We start from the raw sequence: 24,091 nt of genomic DNA, 5'->3' as shown, positions 1-24,091 counted from the left end.
AGGAGTCCATACATGTTGTTTTTGATGAATCTAACGATCTTCCTTCAAGGAAGAATGAGGGTGTTGATGATGCAGATCCTCTAATAGAAGGAATGAAGGAGATCACTCTGAAAGATTCAACAACTCAAGAGGACAAGGAACAAGAAGACAAACAGGATGAGAGAGGTGAAGAAATTCAAGAACAACCTCAAGGTACAAATGACTTATCCAAAGAATGGAGGTATGTTCACAATCACCCTAAGGAGTTAATTATTGGTGATCCTATGCATGGGGTAAAAACTCATTTTTCACTTAGAGATGTATTTAATCATTGTGCTTTTGTATCTCATCTTGAACCAAAAACTATTGAAGAAGCTGAAAATGATCATAATTGGATTAATGCAATGCAAGAGGAACTTAATCAATTTGAAAGAAATAATGTATGGACTTTAGTATCAAGACCTAAAAATTATTCAATAATTGGCACAAAATGGATCTTTAGGAACAAATTAGATGAACATGGTAATGTAATAAGAAATAAAGCAAGATTGATTACTAAAGGCTATAATCAAGAAGAAGGAATTGATTTTGATGAGACCTTTGCACCTGTTGCTAGATTAGAAGTCATTAGACTTCTACTTGCATATGCTTGCTTTATGAAATTTAAATTATTTCAAATGGATGTCAAAAGTGCATTTTTAAATGGATATATTGCTGAAGAAGTCTATGTAGAATAACTCCCAGAATTTGAAAATCATGCTTTTCTTAATCATGTTTTTAAATTAAATAAAGCTTTATATGGATTAAAACAAGTACCTAGGGCTTGGTATGATAGGCTAAGCAAATTTTTACTAAATAATGGTTTTTCAAGAGGTAATGTAGACACAACCCTCTTTATTAAAAGAAATCAAAATGATATGTTAGTAATACAAATTTATGTTGATGACATAATTTTTGGGTCTACTAATGAATCTCTTTGTCAAGACTTTGCTAAGCTCATGCAGGGGGAGTTCGAAATGAGCATGATGGGAGAACTCACTTTCTTCCTCGGACTCCAAATCAAACAAACAAAAGAAGGAATCTCCATCACCCAAAGCAAGTACACCAAGGAATTACTCAAAAGATTTGGAATGGAGAACTCCAAAGCAATTGGCACACCCATGAGCCCCTCATGTAAGCTTGACAAGGATGAAGAAGGTAAATGTGTAGACTTAAAATACTATAGAGGTATGATTGGCTCTCTATTATATTTAACTGCAAGTAGGCCTGATATCATGTTTAGTGTTTGTTTGTGTGCTAGATTTCAATCTAATCCTAAAGAATCTCATTTGAATGCTGTTAAAAGAATCCTTAGATACTTGAATGGTACTCAAACTCTAGGGTTATGGTACTCTAAAGACTCACTAATTGATTTATTAGGATATTCAGATGCTGATTTTGCTGGATGTAGATTAGATAGAAAAAGTACAAGTGGAACTTGCCAATTTCTTGGAGTTAACCTAATCTCCTGATTTAGCAAGAAACAAAATTCGGTAGTACTGTCTACGGCTGAGGCCGAATACATTGCAGCCGGAAGTTGTTGTGCTCAAATCTTGTGGATTAAGCAACAACTCGAAGACTTTGGAATCAAACTTAATGAAACACCCATAAGATGCGACAACACAAGTGCCATAAATCTAACTAAAAATCTAATTCAACATTCAAGGTCTAAGCATATTGAAATAAGACATCATTTTATAAGAGAACATGTTCAAAACAAAGATATAACTCTTGAATATGTTTGCACTGAAAATCAATTAGCTGATATCTTTACAAAGGCCCTTAGCGAGGATAGATTCTGTGAAATTAAGAGAAATCTAGGAATTCTTGATCCTTATGCCTAAGTGTTTCTCCATTTTCAAGGAATCGATTTGAGATCAATTTTCATCATCTCTCTTGGTCCTAAAAGCTCAAGATTATCATTCTCACAACCTGTCATTGAGCAAAATTCTTTCTCCCAAAATTCTAAATTTTTTCGAAATTTATTCATATTTTTTCTGAATTTTTGTGATTCATGAGTCGACCCCCTAGGGTCGACCCATTGGCAAACTTGTAATTTTCAGCCAACATCCCACGGGCTCATTCCATTTTGTCTTAAAACCTGTTCATGAGCCGACCCTCTATTCTCTTCATCTTCCTCCCTCCAAGACCCGTCATCCTCATCTTCTTTCTCTCCAAAACCAAGGATTTAACCCAAGAACATTCTCCCTTCTCCTCTCCACCTCAAATCACCGCCTGGGAAAGGAGCTTTTCGCATCTTTCTCCCTTGATTGAAGCGGTTGGAGCGTGCCCTAGCCTCCACCGTTCTTCTCAAAATCGTCTCTTCTCTCCGCCAAAATCTCTTTCCATCCTCTTGTAACCCTCCTTCTACTCATCCATTTGATCCTCCGAGTCTCCCTGCCTGCTCTTGTGGTAAGAATGGCCCCAAAGATGAAGCTCCCTCAAAGAAGAAAATCAGTCTGTGAGCTGAAAGAAAGCGTCCGCAGGAAAAGGCAAGCTGCTCAGTCCTCCATTGCTCCCATTCCGACTTCAGTGTCTGCTCAAGGTCCCTCTCAGTCTCCCCTTAGCCCTAGCAAAATCCCTCTATCTGATAGGAAGGTAGAAACCGGCAAGAATGTGGATTTTAGATTCTTTGAAAAAGAAAGTTTCTCCTTTGGGACAAAGATAAAAAACCAGGATTGGGGTTTTTACTGCTCTCTCAAGGAAGTTACTTTTGTAGACTTGGTTAGAAAATTTTATCAAAATCTACACTATGGCAATGGAACAGTAACTTCTACTGTTAAGGGAGTTGATATATGCTTAGATCCTATTACTTTGGGAGAGATACTACATTTGCCCTGTGAGGGATACTCTTACATGGAACTCCCAGTGAAGGAAGAGGGGATCAATGTAATTCTAGGGGGAACCTACTCGGAAAGTTTGAATAAATTGGAAGCCAAAATTTTGTCAATTGAAATGAGAATCTTACATCAATTAGTGACAAAGCTTTTCTTCCCAAGGAGTGGTAGGCATGACCTCCTTTCTGGCCGAAATATTTGTATAATGTTTCATGTGATCACTCAAACCCCATTAAACCTCCCTGCTTTAATGATTGAGGCCATGAGAGAGACACTGAACAGATCCAAGGCACATCTGCCTTTTGGTATGGCTCTCACACTAGTTTTCAGGAGGTTTGGAGTCAGTTTTGAGGGGGAGGCATTTGCTAAGCTTTCTCACGCAGACACCATTAACCAACACACTCTGTACCACATGGGATTTACTAAAACTGATGGTGGTTGGATCAAGGGTTCTGAGGAGAGAGCTGAGGACAGAGTGGAAGACAGAGCTGAGGAAGAAGGTCCCTCATCTCCTCTCCATGACTTCAGGGCAGCATCTCCAGATATCCAGTTTGTTTCAGACCCAGAGGCTGGCCCTTCAGAGTTCACCAGGAGGCACACACCAGTTCAGCAGTCAGACAGCAGAGCACCTTTCCCAGAGTACAGATTGGCTGATGATCAGATCGAGCAGATTTCTCAGCGTGTGGCTTCCTTGCTTTCTCGACAGTGGAGCACTTCTATATTTGCACCGAGATCCACTTCATTAGATTCATCTGATCAGACATTGATCCTCCATATCTCCACTGTATTTCAGTTGATCTCAGATCAGTCTATTCGGATTCAGCAGCTCGAAGACAGCATTTTGAGACTGACTGGGAGAGTTCTTGACTTGCAGGGGCAAGTCTTAGCCTTGGCCCATCCTCAGCCACAGGAGAGCACTATTGAGGTCACAGACCTTACTGCAGAGGCTGGCAGGCTCAGAGGTGCATTGGAGGGTGGTTATGAGTTATTGAAGAGAGAGATTAGAAGCTCGAGTGAGCATGCATCTACTCAATTCACTGCTCTGCTTCAGTCTGTTTCGAGAGCACTGAACGTTCTTGATTCCATAAGACTCACTCTTTCAGTCCAGTCTTTGGCCTCTCAACGTTCTCAGCCTCCTAGTTCATCTCGCTCACCTGCTCGTGCCAGTACCTCCACTCGTGGCAGAGGCAGACGGGGTAGAGGACGTGCTCTTGATCGAGATCCATCATCTCCTCACCCTATCTCTGATGACTCCGATCCATCTAGTCATGAGCTTTACTAGATCCTAAGTATTGTTCTTTCTAGGATCTATCTTTTGGGCCATGTAATGATATTATCTGATTGACTTTTATGGAATATATATTAAAACAACTATGGTATCAATTATCTTTTAATTATATATCTACTCTTTGTTATGATGTCAATAATCTCTTGATTATATATCTTCTCTTTGTTGATAATTCATATCTATGGTAATCTATGGTATATTTTGGTTAATGATTGCTGTATTCAAGAGGAGCAAACATTAATGATTAGCATAAGAAGTTTGAAGAAACACTAAAGAGAAAACGTATTCAGAGAAAGAGGGGGAGCTAACAATGTTTGATGATGTCAAAAAGGGGGAGAAATTAAAGAAAAAGAAACATATCAAAAGCAAAATTATAAATTATTAAAAGACTTGAAAATAAAATGAATGAATTGGGGAGAAATTAAAGAACAATATCAAAAGTAAAATTATTAAATGACTTAAAAATACAATGAGTAAATTGCTAAGTACAATGCAAATGAGCAACCTTTAAAATTACTTCTTAGACATGCTCTGATATGCTTTAAAATTAGACTTGCTCTGATACATCTTAAAATTTGACATGCTCTGATATACTTTACAATCAATTCTTAGACATGCATTGGTACACTTAATTATTAAACTTGCTCTGATAACAAAAATAAATTTTCTACTCTAACACCTAAATCACATAATCAAATGAGCAAATTTTCAAATCATTAAGCAATGGGCAAGTTACTTATGCTAATGAGCACATGTTTCACATTCCAAAAGAATCAATCTTCTTTTCAAGCAAATGGACTTATTAGTTGGTAGTAAATTTTCTTTTTATCTTCAAAACTATCTACAATGCATTTCATTCCTTTGAAAATTTATGCTCATTGATTCATAAATGCTTTTGTTCAAATATTTTGTCATCATCAAAAAGGGGGAGATTGTTGATCCCTAGATTGATTTTGATGATTACAAAGCAGTTAAAGGGGTACTAATATTTCTCACTTGAAAAAGTCTTTTTTGCTCCTCAAGGGCAAAATGGTAATTTTATCAAAACTCTAATTTGATGATATCAAATGATAGAACAAAAGATTTGTGATCCAATGGTGAAAATTTTATTAATTTTGGACTTGTATGTTGAAAGATATGCATGATTGAAAATCATGAGTCGACCCATGAGTTGACTCATGGCACATGAGCTGTTTGGCACGCAGATTTTTTGGCTTGGCACAACCTGTGAGTCGACCCATGAGTCGACCCCCAAGGCATGAGTCGACCCATGAGTCGACCCCTGCAGTTTTTAGGCCAAAAATTACAGAACCCTATTTTCTGGTATTCTTCCACAGAGGTCGACCCATGAGTCGACCCCCAGGCATGAGTCGACCCATGAGTCGACCCCTGTGACGGAATTTCTCTGCAACGGCTAGTTTTTAACCCGTTTTAAGTGCTTTTAATGCTCATTTAATGTGGTCTAACGGCTCTTTTTCAGCCTAGAATGTTTTTCTCTATTTCTTAAAGCTATAAAAGGATCCAAAAGGTGGGAAACAAAAAGTTTTTTAAAAAGAGTTAAGAAGAGCATTCAAGAGAGCATTCAAGAGTATTCAAAAGAGAGATTTTGAAAAAAGATTTTTCAAGCCAACTTTTCAGCCCTAATCAAGAGTTCATTCAAAGCTTTGAAGAAGCCCTTAAACCAAGCTCACCAACTCCTCAAGTGCACATTCAAGTCTCCAACCACTTTGAGGGAATCCGAAGAGGGTCTTCTTCTTTTAAGTAAAGTGTATTTAAAGTTATATTCGCTCATTGAAGGAGCTTTTCTTTGTGCTTAAGTGTGCTATAAATTGTTATACTCAGTTTGAGTGTTTGGTTTTGTTTTGGAAGGGTTCCAGAACAAGGGAAGGTTGATCCGAACCTTAAATCGGAGTGTATAGGGTTGGCTTGTACCCGAGAAACAAGTGAACTAGCTTGGGATAGCTAGAGTCGGAGTTTCCGACGTTTGTATTCGGGTTGAATACAAGATTAGTGGATTAGAATTCCCAAGTAGGAGCTTGGGGAGTGGATGTAGGTGCAAGGTTGGCACCGAACCACTATAAATCCTTTTGTTTGTGGTGTGCATATTTGCTTCCCTTTAACTCTTCATTATTTTCTTGCATTCTTGCTTTTAGCCATTAGTCTTGAATTAATTTAACTCTCCATATTCATTTAGCTATTGCCAAATATTTTTCATAAGTCATAAGTTAAGCTTAAAATTTTTAGAAACCCAATTCACCCCCCCCCCTCTTGGGTTGCATAGCTGGGCAACATGTGACCTGCACAAAAATCCTAACCGGAGGTTGCTTCGACGAGGATCCTCCAATGCTCAAATTAGAACTCTCATTCAATAGATGGAAGAACGAGAGAGATAAAATAATGGCATACCGGATCCTCTTTGAGCCTTCTTTATGGGCGGAGGGCTACATCTTTAGTTGGCAAGTTGGTTGGCACAATCCCGCTCGATCAGGACGCAATTCGCGCATGGTGGCGAGACTATCACTCGAGATTTTTGAGATATAGTGATTACGATTTCCTTATCAGCTTCGCGATAGCTATCTCTTAATAAATGTTGAATTTTAAATTGAGCTGCCAATTGGATGTCGTCGAGACAAGGATTGATCAACGATGACCAAAAATCGATCACCCTGTTCTGCTTTTGGGTGAGGAAGTCACAGGCCAGACCTACTCGGAAGAGAGAGATTAGTTGGCCCAACGTGTTCGGCCAATGACCATTTTCTAGTCAGGCTAATCTGGCCATTCGGGTGCACCGCCGATTCATTGGCCTATGCTATAGGAGTCGGCTGATGAAGAGACATCGACGATGATGCACAAGGGTCGCCGAGTGATAGTTGGTCGACTTCCATCTGTTCGAGGTGCGAAGCATTGATCAGGCAACTGATGAAGACTAGCTTGACAGGAGTTATGACCGACTATAAGTCAACAAGAGCATCAACAGACGGACCCGCTATGCTTGGACATCTTGGACCCTAAGCTTTTTCATATCATCGACATAGGTGGAATTTCTCCCAATAGTATCCATCATCAATTTCCTCATAATATCTTCAGTTATAATTTGTTTCTTTTAGGCATCAGATCCACTAATTCATCACCCTCCCTAGCTACAATGCCTATGAAACTTTTCTTTTAGCAAATTAGTTTCTTTACCCAGCACTGCTTCCTTTTGATTTGGAGCATTGTCTTCTTTCAGTTAAGCTGAGTCCCGTTGCGGAATGTCCCTTACTGTAGTGTACACCCAAACCCTAGCCAACCTCAACAATAAGATGATGCACATGCAAGTAAACCCTAGAAAGCACTTGCTTGTTTCTTATTATAAATAATAATGGCTCAAACTAGTGAGAGAAGGAGAACATCGACATAAGCAGCAGAACGATGACAAGCTAAGAAGGCCCAAATTTCATGCCAAAGTAACAAAATATGACTTAAAAACATACCCAAACCCTGCTGAAACTTTAGTAGCGGAGAAGATACTTAGTACGGCGGTACAGAAAGAAAGAAATTGGGAAACAAGTTCGTTACTGTTGAAGCGATGCATTTTACCTGGCAAAGTCATGACTCATACTTTGGCAAGAACCGAACCGTACAGTTCATTGCACTTACAAATAGGACAGGTTAGGATGCGTTTAGTTATATTTTTTGATTTTTGATTTTTAATTTTTAAAAAATATTTTTTATTTTTTTTATTTTTATTATTGAGTAAAAGTAAAAAACATGTTTGACAACTACATTTGTGATAAAACAAAAAATAATATTTGGAGATAGCAAATAACGAGCTCGACGAGCAAAAAAAATTCCAGAAGAGAGGGAAAAAGGAATAGAAAGGTGCAGAGCTCGACGAAGAAAAAAGATTCGGACTCTTTACTTTTTGGTTTGGCATTTTTGATCTGCGAAAGTAAAAAAAAAAAAATTTAAAAAATAAAAAAATTTTATTTAACATATAAAGTAATTATTTTGATTTTTTTAATTTTTGCTTTTTACTTTTTCATGATGTTATCAAATATTATTTTTTAATTTTTAATTTTAAAAATTAAAAAAAATATATTTTTTAATGACGAACCAAATGCACCCTTAATAATTGCTAAATGGAATGATCCACTGGGAAAGCACATGACTACTAAGAAGAGGAAAGAAAAGCAGCTCAGAAACTATGGTAAAGATAATTGGTTTCTGTGCACAGCAGTGTCCAATATGAAGACGGAAAATAATGGCCGCACAGAAGGCAAAAGGATCTTAGAAGAACAGGCTTTACTTTTGTAGCATAACCATCAAGATTAATGCCATATGGTGTGTATTTAGAGCAACACATATAGGACCAAAGATATCACCTGCAACCAGAGCTCAAATTGTAAGGCATATAACCAATAATTGAGAAAGTCATTCAGAAAAAGATTGGAAATGCACCTTTAGTAAATAAAAAAGGAAAATATGTAATCACTTGATCAATAAGAACTTTTCATCAGCCATTCTACCAATCAGTCTTATCAGCTGACAGCAAATGAAGTTATAGAATGAGGGAACACTAAGAGTCCATCTTCAAGGACACGCGAGGATCCCCTTCCAAGTACCAATCTGAGGAACAAATCGTTGTACCATTTGCATCAGTACTGTATCGATACCGTCATTTTAAAGGTTCTCAACAATGGCCGTCAATGATCAGCTTGTACGACAGAAAGCTAGGCCTCACCTTTCAGAGACCACCATGTCCATGAAATGTTTATCCTCCACAAATTCATTAGTGCCAAGAAAACCACAAAGAAGTGCTTGATTAGTTCCTGAATTTGGATGGTACCCCTTTAGCTTCATTGTCTTTAGAAATTCCATGCCGTCAGCTGCTATCCTTGTCTGCAACAACCAGAAATCAGTACATTGAAGGTTATTGTATCAGGATGGTGAGCTTCTTTCTCCATTCTCTCATGCAGCTCGAATGCTTCAGTTCAGTCACTTTATCATGTTGAATAAGTCATACCATTAGGACTGCATCCCAGCTTTAAAATTTCATGTAACAAGACAGAAGGCACATCCAACTTATCACACTGATACAAACTCTTGATGAGAATGTTAAAGCAGCCGGTGTCAAGGCTCACTCCCAATTAGGGAGCACTCAAGTATACCTCATAGATAACTTCAAACTGCCAAGTATGAACAAGCATGTTGTTAGAATTATGCTTATTTAATAAGTCTTTATATAAAAAAGATATATTTAGTATATCTCTAAACTTAGTATATCTCTAAACATGATATATACTTGCTTTTCAAATATGTACTTCTTTTTTTATGTACTTATTTCTCATCTATTCAAAGAGACAGGATCTCATTAATGAATTGAATTTCTTTTGAGTTGTTTCTTGCAATATGATATCAGAGCAGGATATCGTACCCTCTCCACAACCCTAGCCTAGCCGCCGCCCCTCCTTCCACCACATGCCACCGCCCTATTAGATGTATGTCCTAGAAATCAATATGGCTGACACATTATAATAACTCTAGGACACAATTTTGTACTTAATACATTGATTTAATCAATAAAAGGATAAGTTTATTTCTCATTCAAGCATGATGTGTCCTTGAATCGTCCATGGAATTAACTTTCGACACATATTCTCAAGGTGTTGAGAATTAGAGACATGTATTTAATTCCTAAATACTCTCGGTCATAAGATTATCATGAGGACGGTGATCGATCCGGATAGACCAGCGCACAGATCGCTTCCTTCGGGATAAATGAGTCTCTAGTCTACAGTGTAGAGACACTGGACAACGAGTGTGGGTAGTTGTTAGAGAACAACTAATACTGAGCGTGATCATACGAGAGATCACTTGGATTTCTATTTAATCGTCAGTGATTGTCTCAATGCTGTAGTTATGTGACTGATACTTTGATCTAAGATGGTACTATTGCTCACAGTGAGGCTGCTGAAGTTTGATTGACACATAAAAATGGATCTTAATGAGCCCTTGTAGTAAATATTGACGACAGTTGGTCCACTGTAGGAGTAGGGTACACATCAAGATGGGATCTATCAATCTTGATAAAGAGAAGTAGTCTTATGGGATTTGAGAGGCTAAGTCCGAGAGTCTGTGACCACAGCAATGTGATTGATAGAAAAGAATTTTCATAAAAAGTCACAATTAGACTTGAGCTGATCGAATCTATCATATGACTGATGATGAGGTTTGACGATTTATCCATGATCTGCCATCTAGTTGGAACTCACGATAGAGAGACTGAATCATACATTAACTACATCTAGAGGTTCATTTTAGTTCTACTGGGTTGCCACTACATACTGCTAGGTGTCACTGGTAGATTGTAAGAACTCACTAGGATTGTTCTGGATCGATAATTCTTAATGAGTTAGAGTAGAATTATTCCAACCCATTGAAAAGAGTTTCAATAATACTTTGATAGAGATTATCGTATATCTCACTACCAGATAGAATTGAACCTATGAGATCACACAACAAAGAGATTAGGTCTGGAATTAGCAATTGAACTTATGAAGTATCAATTGGATTTAGAGAAACCCGATTGGGTTCAAAATAACCTTGCTAGCACATGGTTGAACCCAATTTTCTCTTTATGTTTGGATTTCTTATTTGATAAAATAATTCAAACTTAATTACCTGCTAATAATCTAAATGAATTAGATTCATTGAACTCCAATTATTGGGTGTCTAAGATTTTGGATCATATGAATCGAGGGCGTATCCCATGATTAGAGGGCTTATGGATCCCATATGGGGCGTCCCTTGGTTCTGTGTGTTTATGTGGGTGCAAGGACTCCAAAAGTTGGTGCCTAATAGGTTTCCTAAGGGAACTCAAATAAATTAAATTATTAAAAAACCTAATATAAGTAGGACTTGTATTATGTAATTGAATAGGATTCAATCCTTATGCCTATTTAAAGGGACCTCCTCTAAGGTCCCAAGGCATCCAAACTAGCAAGCCCCACGCCACAAAGAAAGCCCCCACGCCCTCTCTTCCTCTCCCATTCTCTTCTCCCTTTGGACGTCCACACGTCCTTGCTCTTCGGGCATTCCACTTCTTCTTCACATCCAAGGTTGTTGAGCGTCCACTTGGTGCTGGTTCCTGGTGCATAGTAGCAGCATAAGCAAAGGTAGAAAGGCAAGAGAAAAAGAGAAGAAGAAGATCAAAAGAAGAGATCAAAAGTTGATCGCGATCCAGACTTTGTTCAGATTAAGCAGGCTGAATTTTCTTAGAGAAGAAAATTCAATTTTAAGAGGACTATTTCAGGCTGATCCCGAGTGGATACCTGTAGAGGTTAGACACTTGCACGGCTAAGAGAGAACCTCTTCTCATTCAGATCCAGATTCAAAGAAAAAAATTGCGATACAGGTATGTGATTTAATCACAAGTTAAATTTCAGTATATGTACAATTTCAGCATATAAAGTAGATCCTTGTGGTTTGTATTTTTATGCATGCATGATATAGATTAAAAGTGTTTTAATCTTGTATTCCACTGCGGTGTTTAAAAAATAAAATTTTGAAACATATATGCATATCCCAAACCTCAAATTCCAACAGTGGTATCAGAGCCACGGATTTCATATGCATGAAATTATCATACATATTTTGAAAAGAGTTTCAAAACTTTTTTTTTCTTGATACATGAGATGTATAGATGAATCTTTGAATTTAAAATTTAATTTTGGATTTGATTTTAGAATATATAATTGATATGTGAAAGTATGCCTTAATCTGAATTTTGATCTAGAACGATTTCTAGTTCTTGTTCACATGATATGTAGATACATGCATAAACCTAAAATTTTTATGACCTGATTTATGATTTATATATGAGATATGTGATTGCATATTTAGATCATAAAATTACTTTCAATATACTCCATGATTAGTATATGAGATATATGATATCATGTTGTTGATCTAAATTTTATTTAGATCTGAATTTTACATGCATATATGAGATATATGTTTATATGTTAAATCTAAAAATTATTTTTATGATTTAAAACTTACTTTCATGAAAAGAATTTAGATCTGAAATTTAATTTTGAAATCTGAAATTTGTGTTTGTGCATGAGGATTTTGGTTATGAAAAAATCAAAAATTAGATCATGTAATAGGATTGCATCTAGGATTTTTGATTTGAATCATATGGGTCTAATTTGATTAAGTAATTGATCAAACAGAGTTAAATGTTGATTAGGGTTAGATCAATTAAGTTAAATGATCATACAATTATTGTTGATCAAATCGTTTGAATCCCATATGTAGAATCGATTAACCAAGGACCTAATTCGACTCGATGGTTTGAGTCTAATTCTCTTGAGTTAACCTATTTGGACCAATTGACCTATTGATGTCTAAGACAAATAATTAAGACGTGATTATTTAATTGATTCTGTTAGCTTATCTGATCAATTTATTGATGTCTAAGGAAAGCAATGGGGGGATCCCCATTGATCTCAACTTACCTGACTAATTTGGAAGATTGAGTCTTCAATTGGGTTACTTGGCATTTTTGGTTTAGCCCATGCCAATTAGATCGGTCATATGATGACTGATTAGATGAGATCTAAATCTAAACCTCCCCACAAATATTAAATCCATAAGTCTTCCACCATTGTCGATGTATGGGCATGCTATTGATGTTGATTGTTCTCGGCTAGTTACAGTGGTTCAGTTGCACTAGGAACATGCAACCACTCTATTAGCAAAGAGTTGCTCCAGGATAAAGATGGGGTTGGACCCAATAACTATTAGGTGAGGGACCCAATGATGGCCTTACACCTGCTTGTGAACGATGGGTCGGGCTTAACTAAGGAGTGTGGTCAATAACTGTTAGGTGAGCCCACATGACTTAGAGAACAAGTCGCTGCAATATACTTAGAGAAAAATTAGAGTAAAAAATTGTCCACGCATCGGTGTGCATGTTACCAATAACTGTTAGGTGAGGTGCATGGTATCGATGGGACCGCAGCCACCACTAGAAATCTTTTGTCGCGTTAGGATTTTTATTTTTTTTTCGAAAAGTGGAGGGATCCAAAAAATTAGTGAGAGTCATTGTTTGCATGTTAAAGTTCCTAAAAGCAAATATAACATTTAAGTACAAACGTCTAATTTGAATCTCTACTTTCGTAGTTAAACCATGTCAGCTTCAAACCCTCTAACCCGCATCCTTGAAACCAATCATTTGTCCGAAACCAATTACAAAGACTAGCTCAGAAACCTCAGGATTGTCCTGACCTCAGAAATATTAAGCCATGTACTCGACCAAGAACCCATAGTGTTATCAAACCATCCTAATGCTGAGCAAAGAGCTGCTTTTGAGAAGTGAACGAATGAAGACAGTCGGGTTAAGTGTTATGTGTTGGCATCTATGTCAAACGAGTTGCAAAACCAGCATGAATATATGCCCACTGCCAAGGCTATGATAACTCACCTACAAAAGTTGTATGGTGAGCAGAGCCGTACTGCGCGCTTCGAAATATCCAAGAGACTCTTCAACTTGAAGATGCACGAAGGGCAGTCAATCCATGAGCACTGTATGACAGTGATCAAGGACATTGAGAAGCTCAGGCTTGAAATGCAAAAAAATTGTAGATGGATCTGATCCTTCAATCCCTTACGAGTTCATATAGTCAATTTATTATAAATTTTCATATGAATAAACTTGATTGCACTATACCCAAACTGGTCAACATGTTGGTCATTACGAAAAGAACCTTGAAGAGTTCAAGAGGTACTGTTCTCACTGTGGAGCAGACTTCTTTCAAGAAAAAGTCTACTGAAAAAAAGAAAACTAAATCCACTAAAAAGCAGAAGAAAGAGAGCAAGCTAAAGAAGGAAGTTCTTAAGAAGGCCGAAGCAAAGGGAAAGTATTTTCACTGTGATGTTGAAGGTCACTAGAGGAGAAACTATCCACTCTATCTGGAGAGTCTAAAGATCAAAAAAGGTAATAAACATTCGGAAGGTATGCTCGTAATTGAATCTAACCTTACGGTTTCTTCTACTTCTAGTTGGGTATTAGACTCTGGCTCGAGTGCTCATATATGTACCTCAATGCAGGGTCTAATAGAAAGTAGGAGGTTGAGGGAAGATGACATGATCATTCGGATCAATAATGGAGCAAAGGTTGCTACAGAGGCCGTTGGCACTTATCTTCTTCGATTACCATCTGATTTTAGATTAGATTTGAAAGACTGTTATTATGTTCCTGTAGCTAGTCGGAATTTGATTTTCGTATCTGTACTAGCATAGGAAGGTTTTGAAATTAGTTCAATAAAAATTTTTGTTCTATTTATTTATGAAATAAATTGGTTGTATGAAATCTTTTAATTGATAGTCTTTATTACTTGCATGTTGATGCGAATGTGAACTTAAAAAATAAGCAAATAGTGAGTGCCATAGGTCAAAAAAGTTCTAGAGATGAAATTAACTAGAAGTACTTGTGGCATCATAAATTAGGCCATATTGGAGAGGACAGGATAAACAAACTGAAAAAAGAAAGAAACTTTGGCTCCCTTAATCCAGAGTCGTATCCAGCTTGCGAATCTTGTTTTCGAGAAAAAATGACCAAGTTACCCTTTGTAGGATATAGGAAAAGGGCCACTGAGTTACTTGCTCTGGTACACTCGATGTGTACGGGCCATTTGATGTGCAGACCAGAGATAGTTATAGCTACTTCATTACCTTTACCAATGATCTGTCTAGGTATGGATATGTGTATCTGATGAAACATAAGTTTGAAGCTTTTGAAAGGTTCAAGAAATTCAGACATGAAGTAGAAAAGCAAACAGGCAAGTCCATTAAAGTTCTTCGATCTGATCGAGGAGACGAATACTTTAGTAGAAAATTTCTGAGATTTCTTAAGGATCACGGCATAGTCTCTCAATGAACTCCTCCTGGTACACCTCATCTCAACAGGATATCCGAAAGAAGGAACAGGACCCTATTAGATATGATCAGGTCCATGATGAGCTTCACTGATCTACCCTTATATCTTTTAAGACTTGCCTTATTAACTGTCATTCACCTATTGAATAGGATTCCATCAAAGTCCGTTCCTACCACACCATATGAGATATAGTATAGTAAGAAATCGAGTCCATATTATCTTAAGACTTGGATATGTCCGACCTATGTCAAGAGACAGATGGCGAATAAGTTAGAGGATAGATCCGTAATAGTTCGTTTTATAGGGTATCCAAAAGAATCCATGGGATACTACTTCTACTTCCACAAGATCACAATATGATTATGAGTCAGAATGCCATATTCTTAGAAAAATAGTTTATCCAAGATGGTGGCAATGGGAGGTTAGTTAAGCTCAAAGAGAAGATTTCTGAAGAGTAAAAAGCTATAGATACTTAGGAATCCATTATTCATGAGCCACTAGTTGATGTTCCTCTACCACCTCATAGATCTAGGAGGATCTTCCCACCTCCTGAAAGGTACATGGGTATGCTTACGGAAGAAGTAAAGAAAATATTTTTTATGGGAGATAGAGGTCATAGTGATGATCCTAATACCTTTGATAAGGCGATGTCTGACAACAATTCTAAAAAATAGTTAGATGCTATGAAGTTAGAAATTGACTCGATGAACTCGAACCAAGTATGAACCTTAGTAGATCCAACTGAGGGTATCATACCTATTGGGTGTAAATGGATCTACAAAAGAAAAATAAGTGCCGATGGTAAGATAGAGACCTATAAAGCTAGGCTTATGGTTAAAGGTTAAAGTCAGCGCGAGGGCATTGACTGTTAGAAAATCTTCTCGCCCGTAGCCATACTGAAATCCATCCGCACTTTGCTTGCTGTTGCAGCTTACTATGATTATGAAATCTGACAGATAGATGTGAAAACTGTTTTCCTAAATAGATATCTTGAGGAAGATATCTATATGGAGCAGCCTATAGGTTTCACATCTGGTGATCGTGATCACAGAGTCTGCAAGATGTAAAAGTTCATATACGGATTAAAGCAAATTTCTCAAAATTGGAATCATCATTTTGATGAAGTGATCAAATCATTTGATTTCATCAAAAATGAAGAGGAACCGTATATACAAAAGGATTAGTGAGAGCGCAATAACATTCCTCGTATTGTACATAGATGATATTCTCCTTATTGGGAATGATATTCTCATGCTGACCATGATCAAAAGATGGTTGTCCAAAAAATTCTCCATGAAAGACCTAAGAGAAGCATCCTATATTCTTGGAATAAAGGTCTATAGGAATATACCTAAACGGATGCCAGGCCTGTCACAAAAGCTGTACATAGAGAAGATGCTGAAGAGATTCAACATGAAAAACTTCAAAAGAGAATTTTTACCTCTTAGACATGGTATTAATCTTTTCAAGTCGATATGTCCAACCACATCTGAGAAAACACAGCGCATGAATAGGATTTTTTATGCTTCAGTCATGGAGAGCCTCATATATGCCATGCTATGTACTCGACCTGATATTATCTTTGCTGTGAGTGTCACAAGTAGATATTAGTCGAATCCAAATGAGGAGTACTGAAAAGCTGTGAAGAACATCCTTAAGTACTTAAGAAGGACTAAGGATTTATTTTGGTCTTTGGAGGAGATTCTGATTTGCGAGTCGAGGGATATATTGACTCAGACTTCATGTCTGATCCTGATGATAGAAAGTCTACGTCAGGATGTGTTCATTTGCAATGGTGGTGTAGTTAGCTAGAAGAGTTCCAAACAATCCATCATAGCGGATTCGACCACAAAAGCTGAGTATGTCGCTGCTTCAGATACTGCAAAGGAAGACTTTTGGTTTAAGAAGTTTGTCGTGGAACTTGAGATTATGATATCAGATGCCATACCACTTTACTGCGACAACAATGGAGCCATAGTACTTACTAAGACGCTGAGATCTCATCAGAAATCAAAGCACGTCGAGTGGCGATATCATATCATACGCGACTACCTCAAAAAGAAATATATCGAGGTGTGAAGAGTATTCACAGACAACGTGGCAGACCCACTGACAAAGCAATTGAGCCAACCGAAAATGAAAGTCCACCTTGAGAAGATGGGACTTAGATTTGTGATTAGTTGACTTTAGTCTAAGTGGAAGATTGTTAGATGTATGTCTTAGAAGCCAATATAGCTGACATATTGTAATAACTCTAGGACATAATTTTATACTTAATACATTGATTTGATCAATAAAAGGATAAGTTTATTTCTCATTCAAATATGATGTGTCCTTGAATCATCCATAAAATTAACTTTTGATACACATTCTCAAAGTGTTGAGAATTAGAAATATGTATTTAATTTTTAAATACTCCCAATCATAGGATTATCATGAGGATGGTGATCAATCCGAATAGATCGACGCACAGATTGCTTCTTTCGAGATAGATGAGTCTCTAGTCTACAGTATAGAGACACTAGACGATGAGTGTAGGTAGTTGTTAGAGAGCAACTAGTATTGAGCATGACCATACGAGAGATCACTTGAATTTCTATTCAATAATCAGTGATTGTCTCGATGCTGTAGTTGTATGACTGGTCTTTTGATCTGAGATGATACTATTGCTCGTAGTGAGGCTGCTGGAGTTTGATTGAGACATAAACATGGATCTCAATGAGCCCTTGTATTAGATGTTGGTGACAGTTGGTCCACTGTAGGAGTAGGGGAGTAGGGTACACATTAGATGAAATCTATCGACCTTAATAGAGAGGAGTAGTCCTATGAAATTTAAGAGACTAAGTCCGAGAGTCTGTGACCACAGCAGTGTGATTGATATAAAAGAATTTCCATAGAAGTCACAATTGGACTTGAGCTGATCGATCTATCATATGACTGATGATGAGATTTGACAATTTATCCATGATCTGTCATCTAGTCGGGACTCATGATAGAGGGACTGAATCATACGTTAACTACACCTAAAGGTTCATTTTAGTTCTACTGGATTGCCACTACATACTGTTAAGTGTCACTGATGGATTGTGAGAACTCACTAGAGTTGGTCTAGATCGACAATCCTTGATGAATTAGAGTAGAATTGTTCCGATCCATTGAAAAAAATTTCAATGATACTTTGATAGAGATCATTGTATATCTCACTAACAGATAGAATTGAACCTATAAGGTCACACAATAAAGGGATTAGGCCTAGAATTAACAATTGAGCTTATGAAGTGTAAATTGGGTTTAGAGAAATCCGATTGGGTTCAAGATAATCTTGCTAGCACATGGTTGGATTCAATTTTCTCTTTATATTTGGATTTCTTATTTGATAAGATAATTCAAACTTAATTATCTGCTAATAACCTAAATGAATTAGATTCATTGGACTCCAATTATTAGATGTCTAAGGGTTTAGATCATATGAATGGAGGGCGTGTCCCATGATTAGAGGGCTTATGGATCTTATATGGGGCGTCTCTTGGGTGTATGTGTTTATACGGGTGCAAAGGCTCCAAGAGTTGGCACCTAATAGGTTTCCTAAGGAAACTCAAATAACTTAAGTTATTAGGAAACACAATACAAGTAGAACTTGTATTATGTGATTGAATAAAATTCAATCCTTATGCCTATTTAAAGGGACCTCCCCTAAAGTCCCAAGGCATCCAAACCAGTAAGCCCCCACGCCCTCTCTTCCTCTCCTTTTCTCTTCTCCCTTTGGACGTCCACACGTCCTTGCTCTTTGGGCGTCCCACTTCTTCTTCACGCCCAAGGCTGTTGGGCATCCACTTGGTGCTGGATCCTGGTGCATGGTAGCAGCACAAGCAAGGGTAGAAAGGCAAGAGAAGAAGAAAAAAAGAAGATCAAGAAAAGAGATCAAAAGTTGATCACGATCCAAGCTTCATTCAGATTCAGCAGGTTGAATTTTCTTAGAGAAGAAAATTCAATTTTAAGAGGACTGTTTCAGGCTGATTCCGAGTGGATACTCATAGAGGCCGAACACTTATGCGGCTAAGAGAGAGCCTCTTCTCTTTCAGATCTAGATTTGAAGAAAAGAATTACGATACAGGTATGTGATTTGATCACAAGTTAAATTTTAGCACATGTACAATTTCAGCATATGAAGTAGATCCTTGTGTTTTGTATTTTTATGCATGCATGATATAGATTAAAAGTGTTTTAATCTTCTATTTCGCTGCAGTGTTTAGAAAAAAAAATTGAAATACACATGCATGCCCCTACACACGAATTCCAACATGCCCATCCTCTTCTAACTGCCGCCCATCTTCTTCTTGCCGTCGCAGCCCCTCCTCTTCGCAGACAACCTTCAAAGCCCTAGCCGCACCAAGATTCCAACTCCTTTCTCAAAAATCCTATCTACCTCCTCCCTTTTCAAAACCTTTTAAACTACCGCCGCCACGACTTCCCTTCTCCTCATCAGCCTTCTTTATCACCCTCCTCCTCCACCATTAAAGATCTCTAGCAACGGTTGCCTTTGATTCTTGCTGGAACCCTAACCGCCACCTAGGACTTTGAATTTTTGTCCTTGCTGGATCCTTACTACTACAGTCCAAAAATCAATCTGTTCATGCTGTAGCAATCCATCCTTTGCCATCTTGGAGGTCTGATAAATGCTTCAGCTTGTTGTTTGTTAAAATCTGCATGTAATTCTACAAGATTAGTTTAGAGACCTTCTGTGCATCCCAAGGCGCCATCTACTCTTGGACAAATCAACATAAGTTCCTTTCCTATGCCATGCAAAAATCCTTTGGCTATCTTTCTGACTATATACTAATCATGAAAGCAATATACTGCCCATGATTTCTTTAGCTACCCCCTCTCTTTCATTGTCTAGCTAGTTTTGTCTTCTTCTTTAGCTGCCATGGCATCCTTAAATAATGACAACAAACAACTCTTGACACTTCTAACTCTCGATTCTGACCCTGCGATTAGGAATCTAATGGTAACTACAATAAAGATCAATAACACTAACTACCTTTCATGGGCCCAATCGTTCAAACTGTTTATTAGTGCCCAACAAAAGACGCAACATCTGACTAAAAATCCTCTAAATTTCAAAGATCCTATTTGTGATGATTGGCTGGCTAGTGACTAAATCTCTGTCTTTCGGTATTTCCATATTTATGTGTAACAAGCTAGACATATTTGATATATATGCTCCAGTTTGAAAGGGGGTATTAGAATTATGCTTATTTAATAAGTCATTATATAGGAAAGACATATTTAGTATATCTCTAAACTTAATATATCTCTAAATATGGTATGTACTTGCTTTTCAAATATGTACCATTTTTTTTATGTATTTATTTCTCATTTATTTAAAGAGATGAAATTTTATTAATGAATTAAATTTTTTTGAGCTTTTTCTTTCCAACACACGTAAAGCACAAAATTGAAATTCTTAACTGTAGGCCAACAATGAAATTCTGGTATCCGAGAAGCATCTTAATGGCTTGTTCAGCGTCTCACTTGCTAAAGGAGGCACCCAATCCTAGCCAAACTTTACGCAAAAAGAATGCATGTGGAAGGGGTATTTTTTCTTACTATATTTAATGGCTCAAGAAAGGAGAGAAAGTGAATACCAACAAGAGCAGAAGAACAATAAAAAACTAAAAAACAGAGAACCAAGTCTAGAGTCGGAGTATCAAAATATTAATAAAAAAACATATATAAATCCAGTGCAACTGCAGTAGAAAAGAAAGAAAACTGGGATGCAACTTCATCATCCATTTTACTTGGTAAAGTCTTCAGCAAATACTAACCATACAGTTCATGACACTTGCAACCAGGATCTGCAGGTCAATAATTGCTAGATGGAACAATCCACTAGGAAAGCAACACAACGGTCAAGAAGAGAAAACAAAAGCACAGCTTAGATATGACAATTAGGTTGTTGGTGTCTATACGTTTTCACCAAAGCAACAGGAGCATCCAAATATAAAGACAAAAAAAAATGGAAGCACAAAAGGCAAAAGGAGTCTGGAAAAAACTTACTATAATAGCACAACCAACTAGATTAATGCCATATGGTGTTGATTTAGAGGAAACGACAGATGGAAATCCCAAAGAAATCACCTGTAACCAGATGTCAAACTATAAAATGTACTACAACAATTGAGAAACTTGGTAGTATAAAATTGTAAAATGCACCTTTAAATATTCTTTGCAAATCAACATATTAGCAAATACAGGCTTTTATATGCTCACATGATGAATGAATTTTATGTTGGCCATTCTATCAATTAGTTCCATCAACTGACAGCAATGGAAAGTATTACGATGAGGGAAGAACAATGACTCATCTTCTAGAACATGCATTCAAGGATCCTTTTCCAAGTACCAACCCGAGGAACAAATCCTTGTTGTACCATTTGCTTCAGTACCATAACAGCATCATTTAAAAGATTCTTACTACAAAGACCATCAATAGTCAGCTTGTAGGACAAAAAACTACGCCTCCTCCCTTCAGAGATCATCATGTCCATAAAATGTTTAGCCTCCACAAATTTGTTAGTGCTAAGCAAGCCATAAAGAAGTGCTTGATTTGTTCCTGAATTTGGATAGCACCCCTTTAGTTTCATTGTCCTTGGAAGTTCCATCCCCTTTGCCACTTGCCCTTGTTTGCAAAGACCAGAAATCAATATATCGAAGGTTATCGTATCAGGATGGCAACCTTCTTTCTCCATTATCTCACATAGATCAAATGCTTCACTTAGTCTGTCATGCTTACAAAAAGCATGCATTAGCATTAAGTTGTAGCATTGGGCCTACATCCCTGTTTTGGAATTTCATGTAACAAGGATAAGGCAGCATCCAATTTACCAAACTGACACAAGCCCTTGACAAGAATGTTAAAGCAGCAGGTGTCAAGACTAACTCCCAACGTGGGAGCACTCAAGTACACCTCATGGATGATGTCAAACTGCCAAGTACACACAAGCATGTTGAGCACATAATTGAAAGTCTTAGTTGTAGGCCAACAATGAAAATCTGGCAGCCTAAGGAGCGTCTTAAAGGCTTGTTCAGGATGATTTGCCACATTGCCATATATTTTTATCAATTTATAAAAGAATTCATCAGAAAGTCTGCACTTTTCAAGTCTTGACCTCTCCAAGAGATCCTCAAGAACACCAAATTTTCGTGCACAAGCAAGCTTCTCAATTATTAAAGTGTAAAGAGCCTCACTAGGCTTATAACCCATACGACTAGAGGCCTTCTCAAATGCACCAATAATCAGCTGAGGATCTCTGACATTCTTAAATATTTTCAGGATTTCATTTGGTGCAAGCCAATCCTTGTGGTCCAATCTTCTCAACCAAAAATCATCACCATCCCATGCATCCCAAATCTTGACAAAGAAGCTATTGAATATTTAGAGATTCTGATAATTCCCACATCAACATCTATAAAATTGAAGATAGCTTGAGGAGCCAATTTCTTATAAACAGCCATTGAAGCTTTAACTCTTCCTGCAATGACAAGTCTATGCACATTAGCAGTGCTCAAATTTTCTTCACAACAAAATGTTTATGTAAACAGAAACAGGGATATACAAATTGACTATGTTTTAATCCTGCAACTGCATAGTCACCAATGGAGGGTGGAAGCAATCAACAAAGTTCTGCAAGCAACCAACAAAGCTAATGAGACACAAAACAAAGACATGGTGGCTAATTCCCTTTTTTCCCTAATTTGAACAAGGTTCATACTCACCTGCCGTCTCATGGATATTTAATTTTCAACACCATCAGAACACTGCCTCAATTCATCAGGGTTTTATCCAAATTTTAACCAATGAGGCAAATTGACAAACACGCATCAGTAGGTTAACAATAGCAATTAACCAAGAAAATTTTGAGGGCTTCATGACTTCGTTAACCTTTATAAAGCCAACCAAGATCTATGTCATGCTATAAAAGAATAAAATGAAGCAAATATTATAATAAAAACGCTTACAAGATAAAGAATCCATGAGATTTAGGAGAAAATCCATGAAAAATGATTCCTTTCCTCGACTCATAGAAGACTCCTGAACTAGTTATTTGTGCGTAGAGAGAGAGAGAGAAGAGGGATCAGGGAAGGAGAGCCACAGACGGCAGCAAAAGAGTGACCGGAGTGAGGAGCTGCGGTGGTTCAATGACAATTTAAGTCTAACATTCAGCGTATAATAGAATAAAACTTAGCTATGCTCTACAACTGACAAAATAAGGCATAAATAATGACGTCCAATGGAAGGAAAATACTCAATTCAAGCACATAACTGGCAGAACATATTCAGTTCATTGGATTAAAAGGTAGAATAACACCCAAGATCAACAAACAGGATTATATAAACTTAGAAAGCACCAAAAATCACCAAATCCACCAAAAAATCGAACTTTCTGAATCATAGAAAGCAAAAGATTTGGGCTTTGCCTTCAAAACAGTGATACAGTGTCGTGAATCCTTGGGGAAACAAGCCGAAGGCCGAACCACTTAGAGACCCGCAAATGCTCTCTTCAGAAAGGGATGCCAGCCAGAGAGAAGAAGATGGAGGTGAGCAAGGTTGGAATCAGTGGAGAAGAGAGGCTTCCACCATTGCTACATATGCCACAGCAACCCTGTGGTAAGAACGAGACCTCTCCCACACCATGCCTAAATAAATTAAATTAATTATCCCAAAAAAATAAATTGAATTAAAATTTTCTCCATCCCAAAATGCCCTTCCTGTTAGGTACACGACAGGAGGCTCACATTTGGTTGGCCGTAGGCAGAACAAGCCAACAAGGGGAGATATCTCTCTGTCTGTCCATGTTAAATGGAAAGGAGTGAGAAAATAAGAGCCCACCCCAAAATTTAGAAAAAAATAAAAAAATCAGGAGAAAAAAAAGAGGAAACCATATTCTTGAAAAATCATGCGTCTTGGCCATCGGAGAGTCCAAATAACAAGAAAAAAATTTTAAAAAAAAAAATCATATA

The 24,091-nt window shown here is 37.4% G+C and overlaps 1 protein-coding gene and 1 pseudogene across 1 annotated transcript; both read right to left on the bottom strand.

Moving 5' to 3' along the window:
* Positions 1-8,593: 8,593 nt before the first annotated feature.
* LOC105045370 (small ribosomal subunit protein mL103 (rPPR7)-like) lies at positions 8,594-9,332 on the bottom strand (annotated as a pseudogene).
* On the bottom strand, positions 8,594-23,881 carry LOC105045345 (pentatricopeptide repeat-containing protein At3g14580, mitochondrial-like). Its single transcript, XM_029264641.2, is given in 8 exon segments — positions 8,594-9,311; positions 21,128-21,208; positions 21,341-21,884; positions 21,887-22,474; positions 22,477-22,602; positions 22,687-22,754; positions 22,847-23,012; positions 23,549-23,881. Coding segments are annotated over 3 exon segments (1,143 nt in total). The 5' UTR covers positions 22,586-22,602; positions 22,687-22,754; positions 22,847-23,012; positions 23,549-23,881; the 3' UTR covers positions 8,594-9,311; positions 21,128-21,208; positions 21,341-21,438.
* Positions 23,882-24,091: the final 210 nt, after the last annotated feature.

Source organism: Elaeis guineensis, chromosome 5, assembly GCF_000442705.2.
Source record: "Elaeis guineensis isolate ETL-2024a chromosome 5, EG11, whole genome shotgun sequence".
Taxonomy (NCBI): domain Eukaryota; kingdom Viridiplantae; phylum Streptophyta; class Magnoliopsida; order Arecales; family Arecaceae; genus Elaeis; species Elaeis guineensis.
Note: the sequence above shows the minus strand (reverse complement) of the source record. Positions and strands in the feature narration are given on the sequence as shown.